Source organism: Thunnus thynnus, chromosome 10 (genome assembly GCF_963924715.1).
Source record: "Thunnus thynnus chromosome 10, fThuThy2.1, whole genome shotgun sequence".
NCBI lineage: Eukaryota > Metazoa > Chordata > Actinopteri > Scombriformes > Scombridae > Thunnus > Thunnus thynnus.
The window spans coordinates 8603634-8629343 of record NC_089526.1 but is presented as its reverse complement, the minus strand read 5'-3'; the positions used below and the strand labels follow the sequence as shown (position 1 = coordinate 8629343).

General features: G+C 39.7%; 3 protein-coding genes and 1 long non-coding RNA gene across 4 annotated transcripts; 1 reads left to right on the top strand and 3 right to left on the bottom strand.

Annotated features, from left to right (window-relative positions):
- Nucleotides 1-1298: 1298 nt before the first annotated feature.
- Nucleotides 1299-5772, bottom strand: apom (apolipoprotein M). The gene is made up of 6 exons (XM_067600754.1): nt 5593-5772; nt 5052-5191; nt 4346-4416; nt 3267-3401; nt 1522-1620; nt 1299-1386 (listed from the first exon to the last, which is right to left on the bottom strand). The coding sequence occupies exons 1-6, from the start codon at nt 5701-5703 to the stop codon at nt 1355-1357; spliced, it is 588 nt and encodes a 195-aa protein (XP_067456855.1). The 5' UTR covers nt 5704-5772; the 3' UTR covers nt 1299-1354.
- A 1428-nt stretch (nt 5773-7200) lies between these two features.
- Nucleotides 7201-8734, bottom strand: glrx3 (glutaredoxin 3). Its single transcript, XM_067600753.1, has one exon. It carries the CDS (start codon nt 8732-8734, stop codon nt 7757-7759), a length of 978 nt encoding a protein of 325 aa, XP_067456854.1. The 3' UTR covers nt 7201-7756.
- Nucleotides 8735-8771: 37 nt separating this feature from the next.
- Nucleotides 8772-22595, top strand: bag6 (BCL2 associated athanogene 6). The gene is made up of 25 exons (XM_067600751.1): nt 8772-8904; nt 10158-10245; nt 10346-10463; nt 10721-10935; nt 11160-11231; nt 11315-11437; nt 11537-11733; nt 11849-11981; nt 12733-12933; nt 13025-13247; nt 13693-13743; nt 13973-14325; nt 14415-14487; nt 14618-14958; nt 15574-15835; nt 15991-16160; nt 16422-16475; nt 17172-17280; nt 17580-17704; nt 18472-18606; nt 19022-19078; nt 19191-19415; nt 19687-19794; nt 19887-20033; nt 21527-22595. Exons 2-25 carry the CDS (start codon nt 10165-10167, stop codon nt 21620-21622), a joined length of 3669 nt encoding a protein of 1222 aa, XP_067456852.1. The 5' UTR covers nt 8772-8904; nt 10158-10164; the 3' UTR covers nt 21623-22595.
- On the bottom strand, nt 19275-24445 carry LOC137190986 (uncharacterized). The gene is made up of 4 exons (XR_010930330.1): nt 24368-24445; nt 22972-23044; nt 19855-19994; nt 19275-19413 (listed from the first exon to the last, which is right to left on the bottom strand). It is a non-coding gene; the product is annotated as an uncharacterized lncRNA (long non-coding RNA).
- Nucleotides 24446-25710: the final 1265 nt, after the last annotated feature.

The following is a 25710-nucleotide window of genomic DNA, read 5'->3' as shown; positions in this document are numbered from 1 at the left end:
ATGATAACCATGAAAATCATGATGATATACAACATATACATATGCATTAAGACAGAACTAAATTTGACTCTTAATGAGATACACTGTGAACAAATTGGCAAGAAATCTTGTTTTTGTCTTCTTTGAATCAAATTTATATCCACATAGCTATGCGAGGCAAATGAGTATCATTAATTATTTGCACTGACGATCATTTTACTCATGTTGCTACTAACTGACAGAGCAGGCACTGAACAAAGAGTTCTGCAACAGATTCATGTTTTCATGACTTTGGACAGACAGTGGATTTTTGTCTCACGTTATACCCACTACATATTCTGTGAAGTTACATAAAATATTATGTAATTTGAAACTAGATAATCATGGATTTGTATTAGTGGGCACATTTCAGTGGCACAGCAACTCAAAAACAGGGAGTCATACATAAGGATCACTTGGTACACTGGAACCTATTAACGAAGCAGAAACCAGCCTGAGAGAGTCAAAGAGGGGAATTCAACTTCTGGTTTCTGTATTTTTGGGTTGTTCTGGTTTCATGCGTGTTAACATTTGTAATACTTCCTCACTGTTTGTTTTCATCTCTCTTAGTCTGCTTTCTACTGCCACGGTGAATCTTACGAATTAGTTACTAAGTGACCATGCTTTGTTAACTAAACACAAGTTTGAAGAAATTCTTATACCCACAGCTGGAATTGTCACTGTTACTGTATCACATGGATTTCATAATCATTCTCATGCTATGTTTTGTTTTGTCAGGGGCAAGAGTGGGTCACAAAGAGGGGGAAAGTGACTTTGGCATTTAAAAAAATGGTTGCTGTAATAACAACAAGAGCAAGAGACAGGGTCTTCATAACAAAACTTTCATAAACTGCATATGAATAAAATCTGTATTGTATAAAATAACAACATAGAACAGCAAAAAATACAATTATTGATATGAAACTGATCCTGAACATCACTTTAAAAGAGTTGCTGATCCAATATTGTTCTTGGCAGAACACTTGCCCCACCACTGTAGGTTTTCTTTGAGGATTTGTGATTTAAATCCAACAAACTGAATAAATCCGAGTGTGTAATCAATGTCAAGCCAGTACAGAGTCGTTCTGCCTTCATTCAAGTTATGTGAACAGGTGTATTCATCCAGTAGCAACATGGGAATTCCCTGTGTTTGTGCTTGGTGGATGTGCTTCTCATTGGAGTATAATAGTTGTGACACCACTAAACACCACTAAAAATGCTGAGAGTCATTATCAGTCTCTTGTCAGAAATGAGCAAAATAACTAGGAGAGGAATGCGTGTAATTTCGCTTGATTTATTTCACCATGATACAAGAAAACATGAAATAAACTTGTTATCATCCAAGGTGTCCATGGCAACGGCAACATCCTGAAAGAAATTGTGGGAAAACCAAGGCTGCGCTGTAATTTCGGTTAGCATGGACACAAGTGAAGTGTTGAAATATTAAAACGAAAATAGAGTGAGATGTATAAGCATCATCAAAAACTTATCCACAAGACAAACCTTTCTCTTGAGGTAGTTTGACACTCGCCGACATGTTATGACAGGCTGAGTTTTTCAGAAATGCTGTCACCATCTCGGAGTCCACGTCACTCTGCCGAGCTAGAATATAGAGCAGTTGAAAATAAGCTATTGTATTTTGATTTCTTTGTTGTGACTGACTTTTTTAAAATTTCTTTTTCCCATTGAGTTTGGAAAGAATACATCAAAAATGCAGAAAAGATGTATCAACATCGCTGTCCTGGGTTTTTACAGTATCGATATAACAAAACAAAAAAGGCCTGTATGCTATACCCCTTGGCTACAGAAAAGAAAACACATTTTAAAAAGCTGTTGTAGACTGCTGTTTTGTGACAAAATGAAGCCAAACTTCCTATTTTTACCTTGTTATCTGCTGGATTTTGCTAAACTGACATATTGGAGGAAAAGGGGTAAAAGCATTGGACTTTGGGATCCACAGTTCAATAACATCAGTACAAAACTCAATTATGCAACTCAAGCAGATTGCACAACCCCACTGACCCTCAGTCATTACAAAGTCATGCTCATCAAGCAGTTGCTATCAACAGCAGTGAGCCCCTTCGCCTACCCAGGAAATATAAGAGAGCAGGTAAGCAGTTCCAACCACAATCCAGGGTTCAAAAAGGCCTACGTCATTACAGCAGGTGTCAGCAGTTAGGTTCAATTATGAGACAGTTTTTTCAGTTTTTCAGTTTCTGTTTCATTGGGGGGCTGTTAACTGGTGCAGTGGAAACCCAGGCCTTTATGCTTTTGTTTATTTCTTTTAATTCATTTAAGAATTAAATTGATTTATAACACTGTTTAGGACTTTATCTCGGGGCTAACAGAGTTGCAGCTTATTTTTGTTGCACTTTGAGACTAGAGATGTACTCTGTTGGTTATCTACAAAATGGTTTGCTTCATTTTAAGGTTGATTGAAAGTACTGTTGTTGTTGCCGGAGAAAAAAAAATTGCTTTACCACACCGTTTCCGTTCTACTGCCACCCACAGTAGGATGGAATTCACACATTAAAAGTTCATTTGCGGTAGGTTTATTAGACTTAATTCCAGCACTATGCACTATTCAAATAGCACAGTGCAACAACGGATTTACATTTGGCATTTACATTTTGTCATTTGAAAGGTGCCTTTATCTGAAGTGATTTACAAGCGAGACAAGACAAACAAGTATTCATGCCTTGCTTTGTGTGTGGGCAGTATTAGAAGAAACAAGGTCATTATAGATTCCAAACTTCAGCGTTCATCAGAGGGACAAATATTTTTGCAGCAGGGCCAGATCATCACTGATAATGTGTCCAAGTACACTCAGAACCACTGTAGCTATATAAAAATAAAAACTTTATGTTAAAATCTAGTAGAAATCTCAAAATTTCCAAAAATATGAAATATGTTAGATAAAAAATTATGCACAAAACATCTAGAATATTTCGATTTGAGAACATGGTACTGCCATATAAAACATGCACTCTCTGGTTTGAGTGTTTCACTCAGTGAAAACATCTTATAGTTTCAATAAAGAGCTGAAACAGGCTGACAATAAACATATACATATATATATATATATATATATAATATTACTGTCAGACAGTGTGGAATAATGTGTGGAATGCATTTTCCAAGCTACTGTCACAGAAATGAGGAAAACAGGATGTTAAAGAGTAATAGGTAATAGTACATAGTGACTGTACTTTCTTTTTTGGGTGAACTATTCCTTCAAGATGGCTTACCATACAGCATGTGTCTGTTGAGGGAGTCCTCCGTGCCTGTACTGTCTACAGGGGGCTCCACTTCCTGGACAATGATGCAGTCGCTGCAGTTGACCCACTTGCCGCTCCAGAGCAGGGTCCTCCGCTGTGGCCTCCCTAGATCAAAACCACAAGACACCAGCAAAGCAGCAGCACTGATCAGTGAGTGGCACAGTACAAAGTGAACATACTGTGGTTTATTATGCAGAAGTGTGTTTGATCTAAGGCTGCTTTCTCTTTGTTGGTTATGGTCTTGTTCAACTAAAAATTTTCGTGGTGTCACAATAACTATAAATAATCCCTATCAATGAGGTGAGGTAGAAACATTTCGGAAAAACAGGAATAATATTTTTTACTCAAATAAAGAAACTCTTTTGTAGAGGACTGTCCTACACTATTTGACATAAGATTCATTATGGGAAAGGTTTGGAATTTTTTGAGGTATATTCCTATTATTGTGTCCTAATGTTTAACTGCTGAACAGGTACTTTCTCTATCTGCACAGTTGGTATGCACCTGTTTCCTACGGCATGCTCTAATGTACTTCACCGTAGCAATAAAAAGCGGATGTAAATTTTGGAAATAATCCCTGGCAAGCTGTAGCTGTGTCCAGTCGGTGTGAAGAAAAGGATTTAGCATTTTGTAAAGAGAACTACTCTATTCCTACAAAATAGAACATGAAGTTTCCATGTTATTCAAAGGTCTAACATGAGTTTTTACAGCTGTGATCCCCGCAAAATTATTTCAGTATTGGGGTTTTCAATGGTGAGCGTCAGTGTTAGTGATTGTCTAAAAAAAGAAAACACTGTCTAAATAAATAGGTGGGAACTCTAAGGGGCATTTCCACCCTGCTAAGAATACAATTCTGGAAAAATACTAAAACCTTGTGATGTTTTTGCATGATTTTTTTTGTATTAAACACAAAATTCCCATATCCAACATCCTTAAAAAAATAAAACTAGCTTCAGACTTTGGAAAAAAAACAAACATATCTGTTGAAGCCTTGTGTGTGCATGTGTGTGTGTTTGGAGCATATGTGAATACACACGTTAGTTAGTTACCTTCCACTTCTAAATCATCTCTCTCAGGGCGTATATGATAGATCCAGGTCTGATTTATGCAGTTTTCCCCTCTAAAAATATTTTGAAAACAAATACACAAATTCAGCATGACCTATAGTAAAATATCACAGAGACTTTCATTTTTGAAACGTACATTTATAGCTTTTCCATTTTCTAAACATCACTTCCCTTATTCTGGGGCCTATTTATGATCTTGAGTTGTGTTGTTTCTGTTCTCCCTCGTGGCCCTGCCTTGTTGTAACCATGCTGTAAACCATTTTATTTTCATTAAAACTGAATTGGTTTGGACATAGCTAATATTGTCTTTGATGTTGTAAATGAAATGTTGTAAACTATAATCCAGGCTTAAACATGTGTGAGTTCAAATTGTTACATAAAATGTAAATTGTAAATATTAAGCAAACTACCTGTAAAAAAGGGCAAGAAGAGTGATAAAAACAATTCAGGTTTCTCTTGCATTTTATTAAGTTGACTTATTACATTTTTTCTACATCACATATTAGTTTGTCAGGAGTTTGGTCCTTTGACCTCACCATCACCCGCATTGTAAACCATACAGAGATGATGTGTGTAAAGAAACATTTTTTACTTCCTTTTACTTTCATTTCTTCTTATTTGGCCCCATATGTTTGGGTTCACTCCCTGTAAGGTAATGTGTGTGCGTGTATTTGCTTTGCTGCCTCACATGCGGATATGTCCGGTCATCAGCAGAGTGTTTTTGGCCGTCTCCTCCACGGTGAACAAAACGTTGTCCATTGCTCTATACTCCCGGATGTCAGCCTCTCTGTGACTGACTGCTGCTATAAAGTACCATTCCCCCAGATACTAAGACAGAGACACAAACAGGTGGAATAACAGTGTGGGGTGATAGCAATAGCAGAGGAACAGAAACTATATTAAGCCCACAACTTGCGGCAGAGACCACTTAATGGAAAGAGCAGAGGGAGGGGAAAGTGTGTCTGTGTGGTAATGGCTAATATTTATCTCGGTAAATCTTTCTTATCTGCAGTAACTGTGAAATGCAAATACACTACATATTCATAACACACTCTTTACCAGGGTTAACGAAACAAACAATACAACAAAATTGCACATCTAAAACTAAGCGCCAGCGATAGACAGACACACAAAGCTCTGAGATATTTTCGCTGTCAGTTGTGACGTGAATGCCTTTTGCGTTTTCATAATACAGAGAATCTAAATGCTTCAATAGTTTTGTTTCTCACCTGCTGACTGTCGACAGTGTTGGCAGGTAACTGCTCAGGAACTGAACAAGGAACGATCGACTGATACAAACTAAATAAATGGAGAAGATATGGCAACGTTGCGTTCAACATAACTGCCACCTAAGAGCCAATACTTAGAAATGAACCTCAGGAAGCTCTCTGAATGTGTGTGATGTTCCAACGTGTCACTTTAAAAGAGTGTCGGGTAAATTATTAACCTGTGCGGCTGCAATACCCCTGTCGCATATAAGGGGTGCATAAAAGCTTGAATATGGGCTGCTTCTGCCTTGAATGTAAAGAAACAGCTTTAGGATAAGCACATTTATAGTAAAATTAGTCATTCTTTCACATAGCAAGATTTTCTCATGCTCCAAAATCTGGTTGACGGAGAAACTGCCTCAACAACACTCTCACTAAGGCCAAATGAGTCATCACCGTCTTCAGAAAGTGGTGGTTTCTTTTAAATCACTACAACAAAGCTACAGTCAATTACAGAAAATTTCGAACAACTGTCGAAGAGAAGTAAACCTACATGCTACAGTTTCATGTCTGAAAGTGAAAAAAACCCTTTTAGAAATGCTTCAAAAAAAAAAAAAAAAAACAGAGAATTGATAATTTGTCTGAGTTGAGTCTGACCACTTCCCCATTCTGGGAAAGTGGTTTCAGATATTTGATCCTTCTGTACATCTGTTATGAGTCATACACGTTTGAAGTTAACGGTAGGCTGCGACGTTTTCATCATCCTACACTAGTGTTTCTGATTTTCTCACGTTAATAAAATTACGACAGCACCGACACACACAGAATAATAATAATAATTATTTGACTGATATTTGTGTTACATCCTATGTGTTATCCTGAGGTTATCTTATAGACTTCAGAGATCAGGTTATACAAGTGTTTTACATGTACATCCACAAGGTGGTGTCAAACAACAAGCTTGTCTGCACACATTTTAGCTGTATAAACCCACTGTGTTTCAACTCCACTTACATGTTTGAAGCCATAGTTTCCATTGTTCTTCACAGCTGCGATTACTCCATTAATTGATTGACAGAAAATAAATTGTCAACTATTTTATCTTTTTTTTTTTTCCCCAAGCAAAAACACCAAAAATTCTCTAGTTCCAGCTTCTTAAATGTGAAAATTTGCTGTTTTCCTTCAACATATAGAACAGTCAATTAAATATCTTCAGATTTTGGACTGTTGGTTGGACAAAACAAGCTAATTGAAGGCATCACAGTAGGCTCTAAGAAATGGTAAATGGAATTTTGTCACTTTTTAACATTTCACAGACTAAAACAATTATGATAATGACAATAATCATTAGTTGCTGATGTATTAGAAAGAATTTTACTGTAAAGTGTACTCCCTGTTAATTACCAACTTGTAAACATTGACTTTCACAGCGACTGAACTACAACCAATAATTGTGGATGTATTTATGGTTCCAGACACAGCTAATCTTTTGTTATTCATACATCTTAGGTTAAAGGTAGTATTTATATTTTTTGAAGTAATGTTTGTTTCCTTGTGCATTCTACAGTGACATTTCATACAAGCAAGTTTCATTCAAGTAAGCAGCACCAAAAACAACACCAAAGCAAGTTGTTTTTTTCCATCATTTAATCATAATGTTATTGACGAACATTTTACCAATAAGTGCCTTATAGAGTTAGTTCTAAGTATTGAAGCCAGTTTTTCTATCTTTAAAGGTGAAGAAAGTGTTGAGAGGAGCTGGACAGGACGGCATGAAGAGTCAGCAGCTGGGTCAGTTGGTATATAATGAGTTACTAGATATTAACTCGTTCCCCGGTGTGAGGCTTTGAATACTGAAAGGGCAGATGTAACCCAAAAATGTTGAATGAAATCAGATTATATGAACTTAAGTTGAGCAGGAGGTGTTTTAACCAGTCACTGTTTAGTCACACTTGAAACACTGCAAAAATCATTTTCCTTAACTTAAATTGAAAGTTAATCTATCCAGATCCTACAACGGGTTTATTATAGGTGAGAAAAAAAAATATATGATGATGTTAATTTCTTTTCATATACTCTATCTTTCACTTCCTGACCCCAGTGTTACATCAGCCACAGAGGACTGATCTGGGCATTATGCGGGAAGCTTTTTGCTCTCCCATCTTTGTTGGCGTGAAAAATCCACCTACGACTCCCCCTTCAGCACTGACACCAGGTCTCCACTTTCCAGCAGCTCCTTGACTATGTCCAAACCTCCGATCATCTCTCCTTTCACGTATAGCTGGGGGTAGGTTGGCCAGCTAGAATAGACCTTGAGACCCTGACGCACCTCTTCATCCTGAAGAATATCAAATGTGTCATAATCCACCCCGCTGTTGTTCAAAATCTCAACTATCTGCCTGCTAAAGCCGCATTTTGCAGCCTCTTTGTTGCCCTTCATGAACAGCATGACCGGGCTCTGGTTGATGATGGTCTTCAAGCGGTGCTCTAGGGTGACAGCCTTCGGGCAGGTGTTCTCCAGCTCTCCAGACTCAGCCAGCTCCTTCACAATGTCCAGTCCTCCCACCAGCTCTCCGTTCGCGTATAGCTGAGGGTAGGTGGGCCAGTTGGAGTAGGCCTTCAGCCCCTGTCGGACATCCTCGTCGGACAGGATGTCAAAACTGCTGAACTGGATGCTGTGCTCCTTCAGCAGGGCCACTATCTGCCTGCTGAAGCCGCAGCGGGGCTCCTGCGGGGACCCCTTCATGAAGAGCATGCAGGGCGCCGCGTTTATTAGCTTCTTCAGCCGCTGGTTCAGCTCTGCGGTCTTACTTTCCGCTGCTTCACCGGGACTCCCGGTCACTGCCAGGCGCTGCACCTTCTTGGTCAGCTCCGGAGCATGGGCCCCGTCCAGGCGGTCCACATTTTCCCCTCCTTTGAAGAAAATGAAAGTGGGTACAGAGGCAACTTCATACTTCTCCGACACCTCCGGCACCGCTTCCGCCTCGAGCTTCACAAACGTCGTGTGCGCGTGTTCCTTCGCCAGCTCGGCCATCACTTCGTTCATTTGGCCGCACTGAGGAGCCCAAGCCGCCTGGAAATGCACCACGGTCAGGCATTTTCCAGCTTTGGCTAAGAAAGCTTCAAACTGTTGTTGGGTTGTCGCCTCAACGAGATTCGCCATGTTGTTCTTCTGATGTAATTTGCGGCAGACTTGGTCGCAACACACCGTGTCGTCACATCCGGGGAGCCTGGTAGCTTCTGGCAAGAATAAGGAAGTCATTTGCATGTTATTTAAAGATAAGAAACAGCTGCATAAACTGGATAAGCTGAAAGGATAGTGTGACATCCAAGGTAAGCGTTAAACAACACATTGCGGTCTTTATGAAAACGAAAAGCCTTATTGTCACTGAAATGATTAGTTTACTGTAACGTCGGGTTATTTAGCATTAGCTTAGCCATCTTAGTAGGCTAGTTAGCTGGTCAAAGTTAGCTTCGTTGCAAACGTCTGCTTGGCGTTAAATCCTGCTATAAGCCGATGGTGACGAACTACAGTAGGCTAATGCTGTCTGTAATTAATGTCGGCGTTACATGCCACTGTTCAAAGTGTTGAAATAATGTTGAAATGTAAAATATCCGTCTGGCCCAGCAGCACACAGCTCCGCTAACCTAACCTAGCTAACGCAAAGCCTGTAAGTTAATTAACATTATGGTCACTTAGCAAACCGAACTTAATTGTTTAACTATAACAGCTATAACTTTTACAGTCTCCCCTATTTTACATCTGCGATTTGCATTAACAAACGGCTATTTGCTTGGTCTCCCAGCAGCTGTTATACTGTGTTATTAGTGTCAATGTTATGGAAGGAATTCGCTAAAGCTGCAACGATTAACGTTAGTCGATTAAGCGATTAGTTGATTGTAATTGTTTTGATAATCAATTCATTGTTATTGAGCCATTTTTTAGAGAAAAAAATGCCTTAATATTCAGGTTTCAGCTACTTAAATGTGAGTATTTTCTGGTTTCTTATATGATAAGAAATAGAATATATTTGGGTTGTGATGTGCTGGTTGGAACAAAACAAGAAGAGGTGCAAAAGTTATTTGTTTAATCGATTAGTTGTCAACTATTAAATTAATTTGCCAACTATTTTGATCATTGATTAATCGCTTGGGGAAATTTTTTTAAGTAACAGATGTCCAACAATGAAAATGATCATTAGTTGCAGCCCTAGAAGAAACTGTTAAGCAGTTTTGTACAGGTTGAGGTATTTATTTGTAGTTTGTTGTGTATTTTATATTTACTTCAATGTGTATGCTATTTGTGATACTGACTATTTTTGAAGGTGTAACATAATCTATGGATAAATGTAGCCTAAGTTGTGTCTCAGGGGTGCTTATTTTATGCCTGCAATTACAGCTATTTTAATTATCTGCTGAAAACTTTTCCGGTTAATCAAGTAGTTGTTTAGGCTGTCAAGTGTCAAAAAGTAGCAAAAAAGGATGTTGGCCGAGATATCGTTGTCAGGTTGCTACAACAAATGACAATATTGGTATCGGCTGTATTGCTTAGCCTATAATTAATGTAATGCTTTTTTATGATACAGGAACACCATGGAGGAACAAACTGCAGACATAGAGGTGACTGTGAAAACATTGGACTCACAGAGCAGAACCTACACTGTCGGTGCTCAGGTAAATAACATCAATTCCTACTGCACACTCGGGCCTGAAGTCTCGTTTCCAGTCAGCCTTTGTGGAAGTCTGACTTGTGTCTGTTCCATCTTTTCTGTAGTTGACAGTGAAAGAGTTCAAGGAGCACATTGCCCCTTCAGTGGGTATCCCTGTGGACAAACAGAGACTGATCTACCAGGGCAGGGTCTTACAGGATGAAAGGACTCTGGCAGACTACAGTAAGCAAACAAAGACTTAATTAAAGCAAAGTAGAACTAGATTTTATTTTGTTTCAAGGGCAATTTTAGATTTGTTTTTACACTCTCCTCTGTTTTTTTTATTTTATTGGTTTTTTTTAGGTAAGTGCAGGTTTCTAAACAATGTTTTTGTATTTATTTATTATTATTAATATCTCTTGAGTCTCTAACAAAAGTGTAAAGTCAGTACATTATGATACTTGTACAGATGTAACCATCATTCTTTATTGTTGTCCCAGATGTTGGTGGCAAGGTGATCCACCTTGTGGAGCGGGCGCCACCTCCACCCTCCCAGCCTGGCTCAGGGTCAGGAGGCACTTCAGCTGACAGTGGGGCCTCCTCATCCTCCCAGGGAACATCACAAGTGCCTGCACATGATCGCAACGCTAACAGCTATGTTATGCTCGGCACCTTTAACCTCCCTGTCAACATCATGGACCCCCAGCAAATACAGGTTGGTCAGCTTTGTGACTTGTTTAGGGCTCTTCAGTGTATTAACATGTATCCTAATCATAATGGTGTATGTTTCATTGTTTACTGTACAATTACTAAGTTTATGTAGTGGGAGAATGCCTATTGGTTAGTTTTAATATTTTATTTTCTTGTTGATCAGTCCTTTGGCTGACAGAAGATCTATCTTGTATTAACTGATGCTTTATTTTTGTGCTGTCTTCTCAGATGTCAGTTCAGCAGATGGTGTCCGGCATGGGAGAGAATGCCAGGAATGCCAGAGTCACAACCAGCACTGGGGTAAATTGCTATGCTTGCTGATTGCATATAATCCCACATAACATCATCCTGCAGCTTGTTAAATGTCACCTTTTCTGTTTCAGAGCAATGGGTCCGTGAATGTACACATTGATATGGACCAACCAGTGCAGAGTGAGCCAAGGCTGAGGCTGGTGCTAGCCGAGAACCTGCTGAGGGACATCAATGAGGTCATCCAAAGAATGGAGGTGAGAGTTCAACCTCCCTGTTACTCCAGTAGCAAAGCTCCAGAGAAATTGCTGTATAATCAGTTACAAATACGGCTGCTATCTTGTGTCTGTTTTCAGGGTCGGCCGGGCGACTCATCCTCCCAAACAGAGACAACCTCTGCCGCTGCTCCCCCTCCTCCCTCGTCTTCGTCTACCACCTCCACCCCCTCTCCCTCTGCTCAGCCCATGGACACCTCCCCACCTCCAACAACTCCCCCGCCTCCACCCACCTCTTCAGCACCATCTGAGGGACCAACGCCCCAACCTGGACCCAAGTGAGACATCTCTATCAGTGACTCATGTTATCGGTTACACTTTCCAGAACATACTTGATGATTCACACAAGCAATTCAGGGTTTTTGTGACCTTTGACCTCCTTTCCTCCTCTAGTCATCCCAGCCCAGCTGAGCTGGCAGAGATGTTGTCTGAGCTACGGAGGGTGGAGGAGAGACTGCAGCCCTTCATCCAGAGAGCTCACACCATCCTGGAGACGGCCACCACCGCAGAATACAACAATAATACAGTAGGATTTAAACTGCCAAATAATATTAATTAATTGGTGATTTTTTTTTTTTTGTTTGTTTGCTGTTAAAAAACTTGTTGGGTGCAGTGGCAGCAATAACTTCAATGTCTGGTAGAGTTTCATTATCAGTAGTGCTTTTCCATGAGATTTTTTAAATAATGTTAATATCTCTACATTTCTGTTTGTGTCAATCAATCAACCTTGTACCTGAAGAAAGATGTTGTTAATGAGTGTGGGAGTCATTCATATTCAAGTTAAAATGATACTCTCCAAATAATGCATTCTTTTGTTCATACTCAGTTTCTATTATCTTTGTATGGACAAAATGCCTTGGGTGTTAAAGATGGATTATATGGTTATTATTCAAGTTGCCCAAGCTGGTTTGGTTGCCCTCAGGGTTCTTTTCCCGGCCCAATCCTGTTTTCACTCTACTTGCAGGGTCCATTTTCAGAAAATATGGCATCTCATTCCACTGCTATGCCGATGACATGCAAATTTATTTTCCTCTTAAACTGAAAGACAAAAACCGTTTAGAACCACTGTTGGACTGTCTCAAAGACATCAAAGATTGGATGGCCTTAATTTTTTAAAGTTTTAATCAGAACAAAACTGAAGTCCTGATTTTTGGACCCAGTGGTGCCTGTGATGCCCCTCATATGAACTTGTGCTCCCTGGAACCATATGTGATTGTACAGCACTTTGGTCAACTGTTGTTGTTTTTAAATGTGATTTGGTTTCTTTTCTGCCGTAGGAGAGAGAGGAGGACCAGCGCACTCTCATCCTTACATGGGAGTGTCTCCGTCTCCTTGGTAACGCCCTTGTGGCCCTCAGTGACCTGCGATTGAACCTCATGAGCCCTGTGCCCCGCCACCTACATGTGGTCCGGCCGTTTTCCCATTATGCCACCCCAGTCACTCTGCCTGGAGCCATGCACCACCACATCCCAGCACAAGTAAGAGAATACAAGCATATTTTAGTTCAAAGTTATTCAAACCTTTAAATTTGATCAGGCTGACTGTGTTTGCATCTGTCTCCACCGACAGATGAACCTGGGTGCCACAGTGACTGTTGCGGCTAATGGCACTGAGGGACAAGCCCCACCCACCCAGCCAGCCAGCCAGTCGGAGCAGGCAGGTCAGGGACAGACCTCCCCCTCACAGACTTCCCCGTCCAATCAGCAGGCTGGACAGGGACAGGCTGGCCCCCGGGTCATCAGGATCAGCCACCAGGCAGTCCCGGTGGTCATGATGCAGATGAACACGGACGGTGTGTTGTCCCCTACCCGCCACTGATTGAATGCTCCGTTACATCAAAGCTGTTTGTGTGTTAATTGCTGGGTGGCAGTGCATTGGAGTCAAGTGAGCACACATACCACACTACTTCATCCTCCATGCACTGCTGCCACAAGCAATTGCTGAGTGTCTGATTTACCGTCTCAAATGACAGATTTTTTTCTGTTTGTTGAATGATTGGTTGCAACAATAAGAAGAATCTGAGAATTTTGATTTTTTTGAATGTTTTTTAATGATTATTTGATTATAAAAATGGGTGTAGATTGATTTTCTGTTGAATTTTGATAGATTAATCAACTTATCATTGCAGCTCTAGTGGAGAGTAATTACTAATTAATAGTAATTTACTCGCTTTAGGTACTTTCAGCCTGTACAAGGGAGTTCAAACTATTTGTGTTATGATGTTTTTGTGTGTGCAGGCCCAGGTGCAAACCCTGCAGCAGCTGGTCAGCAAATGCCTGGACAACCAGGTAAAGACCAGTTGAGAATATATTTGGTATACTACATTTTCCATAACACAGCCCTGTCATTTAAAACCCCTGAGTCCAGTTTTACTGTTTTTCCAATTTGCATTTCCAACAGTTAAGTTCAATAAAGCATTCATTTCCTGACTCTTGAAAATCATTTACATTTTCTGCTGATAACCAAATCATGTATCTAAATCATGTTGTCCTTATTTATTGGTCTCTGTCCCCGTAGGTGCCCTCCCCCCTGACTTTATGCGGAATCTCATGCAACAGATCAGTCAATATGCCGCTGCTGTAGCTACTAGCGCTGCCACCGCCGCTGCCACTGGCCAACCTGTCCCACCTCAGCCCACCCCTCCTGGCTACAGCTCCACAGCCAACTCATCAACTACCACCACAGGTCCTAACACACCAACCACCACTCCTACTGCTCCCCCACCACCACCCCATGCTGGCCCCCAGCCCCAGGCAAGGGTCGTGTTCACCCGACCCCCCTTTGCACCCAACATGCCCCCTCCAGCCTTTGGCACCCGGGGAACTACCATCAATGTGAGGGCTGCCATGCCAGGCCAGCAGCCAGGACAGGTGGGAATTTTCTGATTTGGTTTTTCAAGGTTGATTGTCAACATGGTCAACCTTTTAAGCTAATGTTTTAAATTAATCTTATCCCACAGGCCTTCAACCCTGCTGCTCTCAACCAGATGATTAGCGGACTGGTTGGACAGCTTCTGCTGCCAGGACAAATGGGTACGTCTTTTTAATTGATGCATTTAGATATTGGCTCTAGCAGCAGCATTTTTCTGTAATTGTATTAACTTGGAGTGGAGTAGAGTCAAGGATTGCTGCCAATCAGATATTTCATCTGTTTTTTTCACAGCTGGTCAAACAGTCACATCCTCTTCAACCACACCCACATCCACGTCCACGTCCTCCTCATCCTCCTCTCACACTTCTTCATCCTCCACCTCCTTTTCTTTCTCCACCTCCGGTCCAACACCTCCACCTGCCGCAAATACTGCTAGTCCACCAAGCCACCCTGAAACCAACACCAGTGAGCCCCAGTCCCAAGAGATACCCCCAGACCTCAGCCAGCTCCTTGGTTCTCTCTTGGGGGTAGCCGGTGGGGCCGGTGCAGGTTCTGTTGGGGCCCCTTCAATCACTGTCACCACATCTGGTGTCCCAGCCTTCATCCAGGGAGTGAGTGACTTCATGCAGCAGGTTAGTGTTTTAAGGTTCAACTTGAGTGCAGTTTCAGTACATTGCATATGCTTTTGGATATGACTTGCACATTAATTGATGTGTAATTTCTGTAATCCGGCATAAACTGCACACAGATCATGTGTAAGGACTGTATTAGTAAATGTATCTGTTGCACCAAGTAAAGGAAATTGTCAAGTGCTACAAGTTTTTAACTGCATGTGTTTTTTCACTCTTCTTTACTTATTCTCCTCACAATTTTGCCAATTTTATACTGATTTACTAATTTATACTTTTTGGCAAAGTTCTCATGAGACTGCTTTTGTTTGGACAACTTTTAATATTTGGGAAGTTTGGGTTTTTTGTTGATCTTAAAAAAAAATATTTGATAGAAAAACATGTTTGCAGTCTTCAAAGTAAGGTACTGAAAATAGCATTTGATATATTTTCTTGTTATATCTAACCCTAGTCATTGTGATGTCCCCTAATTGTCCACTAGAGGGCAGATATGCTGAGACAAAGCGGGTTATCTGTGTTATCTATGTAGTGCTTTCCATTTTAAGAATCACTTGCAATTCAAGTAAAGCAAATGTAATTATAACAAATGCTAACTCCTCACATCCATTTAATTTCTAGGCCTCCCAGCCTGTCTTCTCTCCACCGCCTCCTCCCTCTGGTACCACTCCAGCTCCTGGCGCAGGACCCAACGCGACGCCTAATCCCCCCGGAGCAGCCGAAGCCCTCAACCCGGAGCTGTTCACAGGCATCGTCCGTGGCGTCCTGAGCACCATGATGGGCTCTCTGGGCCAGGCCCAGAATGACACAGAGAGCATTGCCCAGTTCATGCAGAGACTGTCCCAGGCTACTAACCTATTCATCAGTCCTGAGGATCCTACTGGTAAATTACAAACATGAATGTACGATATGTTGTCACACAGCAGCTGAGGATGACGGATTTTGATGTCAGTCAGTCAAAAAAATGGTTGGCATAAATTTAACCCCTGTTGATCACCTAATTTCCTGTATCTTCTTCTTTTTTATTGTGGTTCCCAGGGTTCTTTGGAGAGCTGCTGATGCTGGTGTGCCAGACGTTCACCATGTCAGACCTGGTGATGCTGCTTCATGGCCAGCACCAGCCTTTGGGCCGCATCCAGCCTCAACTGTCCCAGTTCTTCACCCAGAACTACCTCAACGGCAGAGAGCCCACTGATGAAAACATTGCTGTCAGTACCAATCATCAGCTGATAAGTTTTTTTTCCCTTTTTAATATGTTGTTGACTTCAGTGTGAATACTCATACTTAAATATTCATGCATAGTTAAAAGTAGATAGTGCTAATGTACCTTTCATCATTGCTCCCATGTATGCTGGTTTATTTTTTCTTATTCCTGTGTATAAATGACTCACAGCTGTCCAACAGTTGGATTTTCTTCTTCTCACAAAACACTTTCTTTTTTTTCCATGTCCTCTCGTTTCCATCCCCAGGCTGCTGCTGATAGTCTTGTCAATGAACTGGAGGAGTACATCACTGAGAGCTTTGTAAGTCCTTGATACTCACTCCTCCTCCAGTGCCATTTAAACACAAAGTAGAAATTATAAAATGTTACCACAGCATGTTTATTACAAATTATTTACAGTGTAATATATTAACTTGCAAAAGCAAAACCCATAACATCCATCAGAGCTAAGGCTGTGTCTGATATCGGTCATTCACTTTGTGAGACAGTTTGTGTATTAGAATATATTGTATGTCCATAGAGAAAAATAAGCAATATTTGGATCTGTTCAGGTCCACTTTTATGTTAACAAATTAACAGAAGATTTTGGTAGTTGGAACCTGGATGCACTTAACTATATAACTATGATTCATTCATCATTTTTGTGTGGATTATGGTTAGTTTAAGTCCAGTGTATCAGGTAAATTTTCACTGGGCCGTCAGATGACACTACAAACCAGCAGACACAGTAAATAGTATAAAGTACAGGTGAATTGAATGATTTCAGATATGCACTTAAACACAAGAAAATGCACATACACACACTCCTAGTGCGTTTAGGCAGCTACAGACTTTGCAGCAAATTCAGATATAGTCCAATAATTCATCTATGAGACATTGTATTTCAGCTATACCTGTTCATTTTAAAGCCACTTAATCTATCAAATGTTGAAGTGCTGTGCCATCTTTGAAGTTTTTAAATGTATTGTAACGGCATCTTCTCTTTCAACTCCCACAGAGAGAATCTTCAGTCACACTGTTGGAGGGCGTTGACGCCACTCAGACCAACATGTCCTTCTTCAGGCAGCAGCTGACACACATCGCCACACACATTCTGCGTTGCACTGGTAAATTTTAAAAAAAAAGGAACAGTATAAATCAGTTGGCCTTGGTGACTGAGTTTATGTGTGATTGTTTTGGTTGCAGTTTAGCATCCGTTTATGTTTAGGTTGCAGCACCAGAGGTGATAATATTCTGATTATTACCTTATTATTATTATCAAGAATACTGCTGTGATCATGATGGTCATGAAGCAAAATCAAAAAGCTTAAATTTTAGTCTCTGTGGCAAATGAGGTACTTGGTTATAAAGGATTTTGTCAGGAATATTTTGCTGATTATTTAAGATAAATGTTTTTCTCATGCAGATGAATCATTTGGGCCGAGGTTGCTACAGATGTGTAACCAAGCGCTGTTCGAGTGTCTTGCCCTCAACCTGCACTGTCTGAGAGGAGACCAGAGAGCTCTAACTGCAGTCATCAACCACCGGATAGTCAGTACACAGTCTCTCACTAATACACTGTTTGCTTTTGCTTGGATTCAGCAGGCAGTAGACTGCACATGAAACACAGTTTGGCATATTAGGCAAAATATAGCAAATGAAAGTATACTCATGTTTTCTTGATGTAGGTTTGTGTAGAAAACCTATGGCTGAAAATCCACATTTAAATTTCAACCAGTCACATGACTTTCTTGGGGTTAGGGGACAGGGTATTTTTGTAATATACAGTATTAGACCATATATTTTTAAGGCTTTTTTTAAGGGATTTTCTTTCCACAGCTAGCCATAGATGAAGGCATATTCTTTTTTCCTTTCTGAATAAAGTCACATGACATCATTGACAAGTTTCAGTCCACAGTTCATGGCGAAAGAGGCTGTGCAAAATTTTTTATTAGTTTGCCCGACCAGCTTGCCAATGTTGCTGCAAACAAAGCCTGTGACTTATTGTTTTGATCAAAAACCGTCCATTTTACCTTTTAGTGAGCACAGTAAATTTGATTCACTTTGGAGCACACAGCTTTACTCACTCTTTATATTTTGTTCTGTTATTTATTCTTTCCTCCTTTTTAATTCAGCAATTTTTTCACACATTTCAAATACAGTTAGAATAACATGTTTATGCAGAAGTAAACCACCTGTAAGTTTAGAACCAGTGATTTTAGAATTAGTGATTTGGTAATTAAAACCTCACTCCAACATTTCACTTCAGAAATTGTAGACTTAAAAAGCCTAAGTTTAATTTTCTTATGTGGTTCCAGCGGAGGATGTCGAGTGACATCAGTCCCAGTCTGGTCAACTGGATGACCAGCATGATGACAATGAGGCTGCAGTTCATTCTGGAGCACATCCCCATCACACAGGAGCAGATCCAGAACTACATTGTTCACACACAGGTAACGGACCATACACAAACCTTTTTTTGTTTTTAACATTTACCCAGCACCTGAATTCTGTGTATGTGCGGCTCCTTCCAGAATAAGGATGGAAACACGCCGGCAATCGGAGAGAATGAAATCTGCAAGCCTCACTTGTAACATTTCTAACCACCAGGCCTTAATTATTTAGTTACACTCAGGGGTTTAAAGTTTGATTTACTCAAAATTTTGTTTCTATAACTTTAGATTTCAGTTAGATTTCCTGAATTTCATAATTTGAAAATTGTATCAGTTTCCTGCCGAACAGAATGGATACGTAACATGTTACATGCAGAGAAAGCGGCCCCTGTTGTCTGATGGCGGTTACATATCCTGTTACTTTGGACAGCACGTCTGAAATAGCTAATAAATATTAGATGGCATTCTTTCACAGAGAGATCAGTCTTCTGCAACTGGCACACAAGAGCCTGAACGAGCACAAAGTTCAACGGTAAGCACGGTGTTTAATGTCTTTAATGTCCTTTTCCATTTAACTCAGTTTGACGTTTTAGGTACCGCTTTGCTCTTTAGTTCCCTCATTTTGCTGCTCCGCACTTCCATAGATCGGTGACAACCTCTCACCAGCCGCAGCCACTACAGCAGAGGAGGCCATGTCGGTGTCACACGACACGAGGGCGTCGTCACAGGAAACGAGGGTGTTGCCCGGGGACCTGGGAGCCTCAGGAGGAGCCGCACCATTAGGTGGCGACATGGCGGCGGCGGGAGCCGAGGGAGTGAGTGAGGAGTCTGCTGGAGAGTCAGAGACCTGGGCTGCTGCTGTTCCCCCTGTAAGAGCCCCCCACAGTTTGTTTATTTCATATTTTTATATAATTATTATATAAAATATCCTGTAGAAAGTAGCTCCAATTAAACTATTCATAGTGAGGTTTGTGGCTTATCCGGAGTAATGAGAATATTGTTTCTGGAAGGACGTGTTGCTTTATTTGTGTTTCTACAAATAAAATATTTATCAGCCTGATTATTATCTTCTCACTACTGTTTTCCCCCTGGTGACTCATAATTCTTATCCTTCCTATTTATCCATTGCATGCGTTGTAGGAATGGGTGCCTATCATCAGGTGTGATATGATGACCCAGAGGAAGATGAAGGCTCAGCCTCCGTTGTCTGACGCCTATTTGCATGGCATGCCGGCGAAACGCAGGAAGGTAATCAGATCGGTTGTAACTTCACTCATTACATGAACAGTAAGTGTAACCTGTCCTTACCTTCTTCAAGGTGTATGTGTGTGTGTTTTCAGACAGGACAGGGTGGTGGAAGCCTCCTCTCCCTCTCTGATGCAGTGAGTCAAGCAGCCAGGACAGCAGGAGTGAGGCCCATCACCTCTGCTGAGCGGTTGCAGGATGAGCTGGAGACACAGGAGCTGAAGGAAGCTTATGCAGAACAGGTAACTGAATGTTGCATCTACCTTTTAGAGCAAAGCAGGGACACACTACTCATAACTACTAATAACCATAGTTTGGTTCGATTGTTTTCATTGTTTTGCCTAGAATTTGTATTTGACACTTGGTTACACTGTCAGACAAAAGTGGTCAGACAGATTTAAATACATTTGCCTGTCTTCACTTATTTACCTAACTTATTTAAAACAAAGGACCAAGGTGAGCATCACATTTACAATAGATTTTGAAGATCTACATCCTGGGTCATCTTTGACTCATCAAACTCAAAGGATAGGTTCACAATTTTCCAAGTCTGCCCTAAAACAATAGTCAGGTGCCCAAATGAACACTGTCACATGTTTTTCTTGTGGTAATCAATCCTCCTATTCATGCTGGTAATTAACAGATCCTTTCATAATGTAGTTTCATTGTACAGTACCAGTCAAAAGTTTGGACACACGTTCACATTCCCTCGAATGAGAAAGTGTGTCTAAACTTTTGACTTGTACTGGAAGTGTACAGTCCTCTTTCTGTGCAGAATTGTATTTAAAAGTGTATTTGAAGTTAATATGAGGCTTCAGCTGTCCAAATTAGTGAGATTATGTAAATATCTTTCAAAGTCACCGTCTTTTTAGTGCCAATTTCCCTCTTTTTGTTGCAATCCTTTCACTGCCGTTAACCAGGAAAACACTGCTTGTCAAGACACAAATAGGGATTTTTTTTACTAAAGAGACTGTAACTGTGGAGGATATCCACTTTAATTGACTGACTCAGATGGCTGAAGCTTCATATTACCTTCAGATAAACTTTTAAATACATTTTTGCTCAAAATGAGGACTGTGGATTTTGTCCTTTGTAAGCACATTTGGAGGGGATCTTATAATGACCAGTATGAACAAGAGGAATGATTTAAAGCATGACACATGGGATATTATTGGTACTTGATTATAGACCCTAGAGTGGTTATGATGTTAAATTATTAAATTATATTTAGACTGTGTGGCTCAAATATTAGAGGCTCCTCTCAGTATAACAATTCAAATTAACATCCCCACAAATACAGACTCCACATGACATTACAGTTAAGTAAGCTATCATAAAGTGACTACATTTTCATTTAAATGATTCATTTTGTAAATTTATAATATATATTGTCAATAACTTTTTCCTAATTGTCTGTTACTGGTGAGTCAATAATTGAATTTGTAAATGAATTAACGTGTGGGTTGGATCGATTTTTTTCCTTTTTAAAAATAATTAATTTGTTATTAATTCATTATAAATAAGTATGTGTTTATTGTTTTACAGTTTCATTCTCTAGTTCCAGCTTCTCCTTTGTGAGGATTTGCAGCTTTTCTCTGTTTTTATATCAGTATAAATGGAATATCTTTGGATGTTGGCCGAACAAAATCAGGAAAACAGATCTGACTGTTAAGTCTCCCTTTGGCATAGCGCTTGTATGTTTCACCATAATGATTGAACCTTTTTCCTCTCTCAGGTTAAAGCAGACATCAAAAAACGAGTGAGGGACGACCCGGATTTCAACTCTCAGCAGTTCCCAAACGCACACAGAGCCTTCTCATCAGACTCATAATCAAGTCCACCTGATAACAAACCTGCAAGCACTCTAGCTGTTTCCATCATCATCTGTATTATTTTTCAGGTCTCCATCTGACTACCACTCAGTGCAGCTTCACCCCCAAAACTGTATACCTTTTGAGCAGTTAGCGCCTCTCTTGACTAATTGCCTAATGCTAATGTGACCACTTTTCCCAGTGCCTATTTATTGTGTTTATTTTGGTCCAACTTTTGCTAAGAGAATGTTCCTGATTAAAAGGTATTATGTTAGATTTAAGTTTGACTAAATCCGGTCACTTTACTTCAGTTTGTACGTCTGTTTTTCTTTTGCCTTCTTATCCTCGTGTTGCTTTGTTAATATGAGCGTGAATTCTCACTATTTAGACTTTTGCCTTCCTCTCAATACTCGAGTGCAAGAGTATACTTTCATGTGATGAACATGCTGTTTGGTACATGAATGTACAGTAAGCTTAATAAAAATCTTGATACAATACAAGAGAGTACTCGTGATGCAGTCTGGGTAATGTCAGCTTTGAGAAGGACTGAAGGCAGAAAGATATTATCAGCCGATATTAGCTTATGACATATATGTCAGTATCGGTATATATGTGTCAGCCAATAAGTATCAAGACACTGCAGTACAGAAATGCCAAAGATACTGTATGTTTGTAGTCATTTAGAGACAGTGTTGTCATTACATAGTTTGTCCACCAGAGAGCACTGACAGTTACTTTTCAACTGAAATGTTCACCTCAGTACATAACTCACAAATTTTTATAACCAAATTTAAGGGATCTTTATCAAATCTTAACTCATGTATTGATGATAGAAGTTAATTCCAGCCAGTACATCTGTATCAGATTTCTAAAAAAACATACAATATCATTGGACTCGTAGTTGAAAGCACATGGAAAAGGAATGTTTAATTTTTTTATACAGTTTGGGAAATGTATGTGATGTCAGAAATATATTAAAAAAACTGAATTATACCTTGAGGAATTCTGCAGCTTCTTACATTTCAAATATGTTTGCCGTGAAGAATCGTCTCCAGCTATTAAGTGATACAGTATATGATGTCATCCCATTGCCCTGCTGTTGGCAATAATCATTAAATAAACACAAATGTTACCACTTAACTCCTTCCATCAAAATTCTCTGTTCCTTTAGCCAAATAAAGCAGCACGATTTTAAAAGGGAAAGTTACTGCATGAACCCTTCAGGAATCATTCTATATTTTTAAAACCTTCATGATCTATGCTAATTTATTTCACTATAATTTTGCAAGAATGTCTGTTTTTTTTTTTCTGCCATTTCACAATTCTCATGGTCATTGTTGAAGAGACTCTCTAGTTGATGATGACTCACCTCGATTGTCCTGCTTCCTTTGCTTCATCTGCTCAGCGGACTCAGTGCTAACAGTGAAAAATGGTCCAGTCCTCTGTATAAAAAAGGGAAATGACGGACAGACTGTGACCATATGATCCTGGAATACATTACATTTTCAAAAAAATAATGTTAAGATAAGATAAGATTGATCCCCGGGGGGAAATCCAGGTGCAGCAGAATCATATATATTCAGAATACTGAATATATCATCAGTAAAGTAAAGTCAGAATAGAAAATAGAACAGGGAAATGATTAAATAAATAATTAAATGCCATTATGGGTAAGTACATGACAAGCAGAGCAGTACTATACAACCTGAATTTCAGTGCAAGTGACATTGAAATGCAAAGGCAATTAACTAATGAACACTGTTGAACACCACTGAATGGAAAGGAAACTTTACAACCTTAATAAAAATGTGTGTATGTGTGTGTGTGTGTGTGTGTGTGTGTGTGTGTGTGTGGAAAAACTGTACAACCTAAATCAATAACAGTGCAAATGCAAGGCAGGGTGGTGCAGATAATTGGCGTTTGTCTTTGAGCTTTGTCTACTTTGACCTCATAGTGTAATAAACCTCATAGCTGGCCTATCACACTGTGGAAACAGTCCAGAGTTGTGAGGTCAACTATGGATCTATGTGGAGGAGTGAAGATCTCTGGGAACACCAAACAACAATGCAAGCTCATACACCATTTTGCAGTCACACAGAAGAAATTGGTTAGTTAATGTTTTTTGCCCAAATGCTGAGAACAAGTGTGAACTTAAGGACGTTGTAGAAGTATTCAGCCAATCTAATGTGCTTGACTTTCTTGACAAGCGCATACAAGAAAATATATATGCCTTGGTGTCAGTAAAGATCCATGCAGACAATACCGGGTGGCAGTGTGATAAAAGCTCCACAGATAACAACCTCAGTGTGCTTAGTGTGTGACAGTATCCAAATCTTCTCAGAAAACAAAGCAGCCTCAAATGAAAAGCACATCTAGGGCTTCGCATACAGTAAGATTTAGCTTTGAAGATATCAGCTGACAAAAGACAGAAGAAGGGCACAAATTTGAAGTGTTCTGACAGGAGACTGCCTCCTCATCAAATACAGAGAAACACAAAGTAGTTTGATCATCATACAGAAGAAGGTGACAGAAGACATAGAGAACTAAAAGGACATTTCTTGAGATATAAGGCCCTTCAGTCCACTCTGAGAGAATTCCTAGTTGAGAGAGTCACAAATCTCAAATAAATATTAACTGCTGCAAGAGTCAGCGAGGGCAAAGTACAAAACCGCTTCATTTGTGTTAATCCATATGATTTTGACCATGATTCTCTGTCATTCTTTTTATAATACACAAACAATTACCATCATGAACAACATATTCACCTGTGCTTCCTCTCTGCTTGTCCTCAAACGACCTTTGACCCTGGAAGTGCTTCCAAGCTTTTCCTGTTCAGAGCTGTGAGTTTTTGCATTAGGTAGTACATTATGCAGAGAGTTTATTGGAGCATCACCACACTGTACATGTCCATCACTGAATTTTAATCATTGTTGCATTTTAAAATAAAATGGTCATTATCAAATCATGCTGTCAAACAGTAAGACATTTCTCATCAAAACAGAAACTGCAGTGCTTATTTTCCTAAAATGAGACAAATAGCAAAGAAATGTACAAACCTATGGAAAAATCAGTATATGAAATTATGTAAAGTATGAAAAACTTTTAGAAACTTTCATTTTATTTATTGACTTAACTGACTTAACTGTACGAGTGTAAATATAGACGATGTAGTTGGGAGTCTGACTTTACACGAAAGTAAATCCTACATACAAAATGATTGTAAATGATTGTGACCATGAATCACTGCATCGGTTTACTGTTTCTGTTCTGTATTGACCACAAAGTTAGTTTTTCTTCAAAGATACCAAACCATAGACATTTTGATCACTTATACAGTAAGCTACTGTAATCTCATATCGCTTAAACCACAATTAAATCCTACTTTACAGACACAATACATTACAAAAAATTGCATCTCTTTTTCCTTTTTTCTGCCTTAAATCTGAAACATATTGCAGTGCTGGTGAAGTAATTAATTATGTTGCAATGCTGCTCATTGAGCTAAAGTTGTTGAAATTGGGAGAAATGCTTACAAACACGTGTTGCATTAATTCAATGATCTGCACATTTAATAATAAGCACAGAAACTTGTAGAATATGAGCTGTCTGTATTCTGGGTGGTCCGTGTGAGAGGACAGCATTTGGTGTTTAAAGAATTTAAGAATGTAGCATGGTAGTTTGGCTCTTGGAAATTTAGAGTTTTGCACACTGAAACTGTTGAGATTGAGAAAACAAGCAAAAGCATTTGTAAAACACTGTAACAGAGCAATGATGCATAAGAGCAACACTTTAGAAGTATGCATGTAAGCACGCAGACTACTCCACCCCTACTCTATCCATACTCTGCAGGGTTCCAAAATTGAAATCACTGAATTATATTTATTGAGATATATATTTGGCATATATATGACACACTTTTAAGACACACGTGGAACACCTGATACCTCTCCTCTGCTAGTCAGACCACCATTGTACAATTATTTCTGCACTTGATTATAGTCATATTGCATACATGCATGTCTCTTGTTACGACCCCGAGGTCATATGAACACTTTCTATGTATTTGTGTATGTGCTTTAATCCCTTCTGTGCATGTGTTGTGGATCTG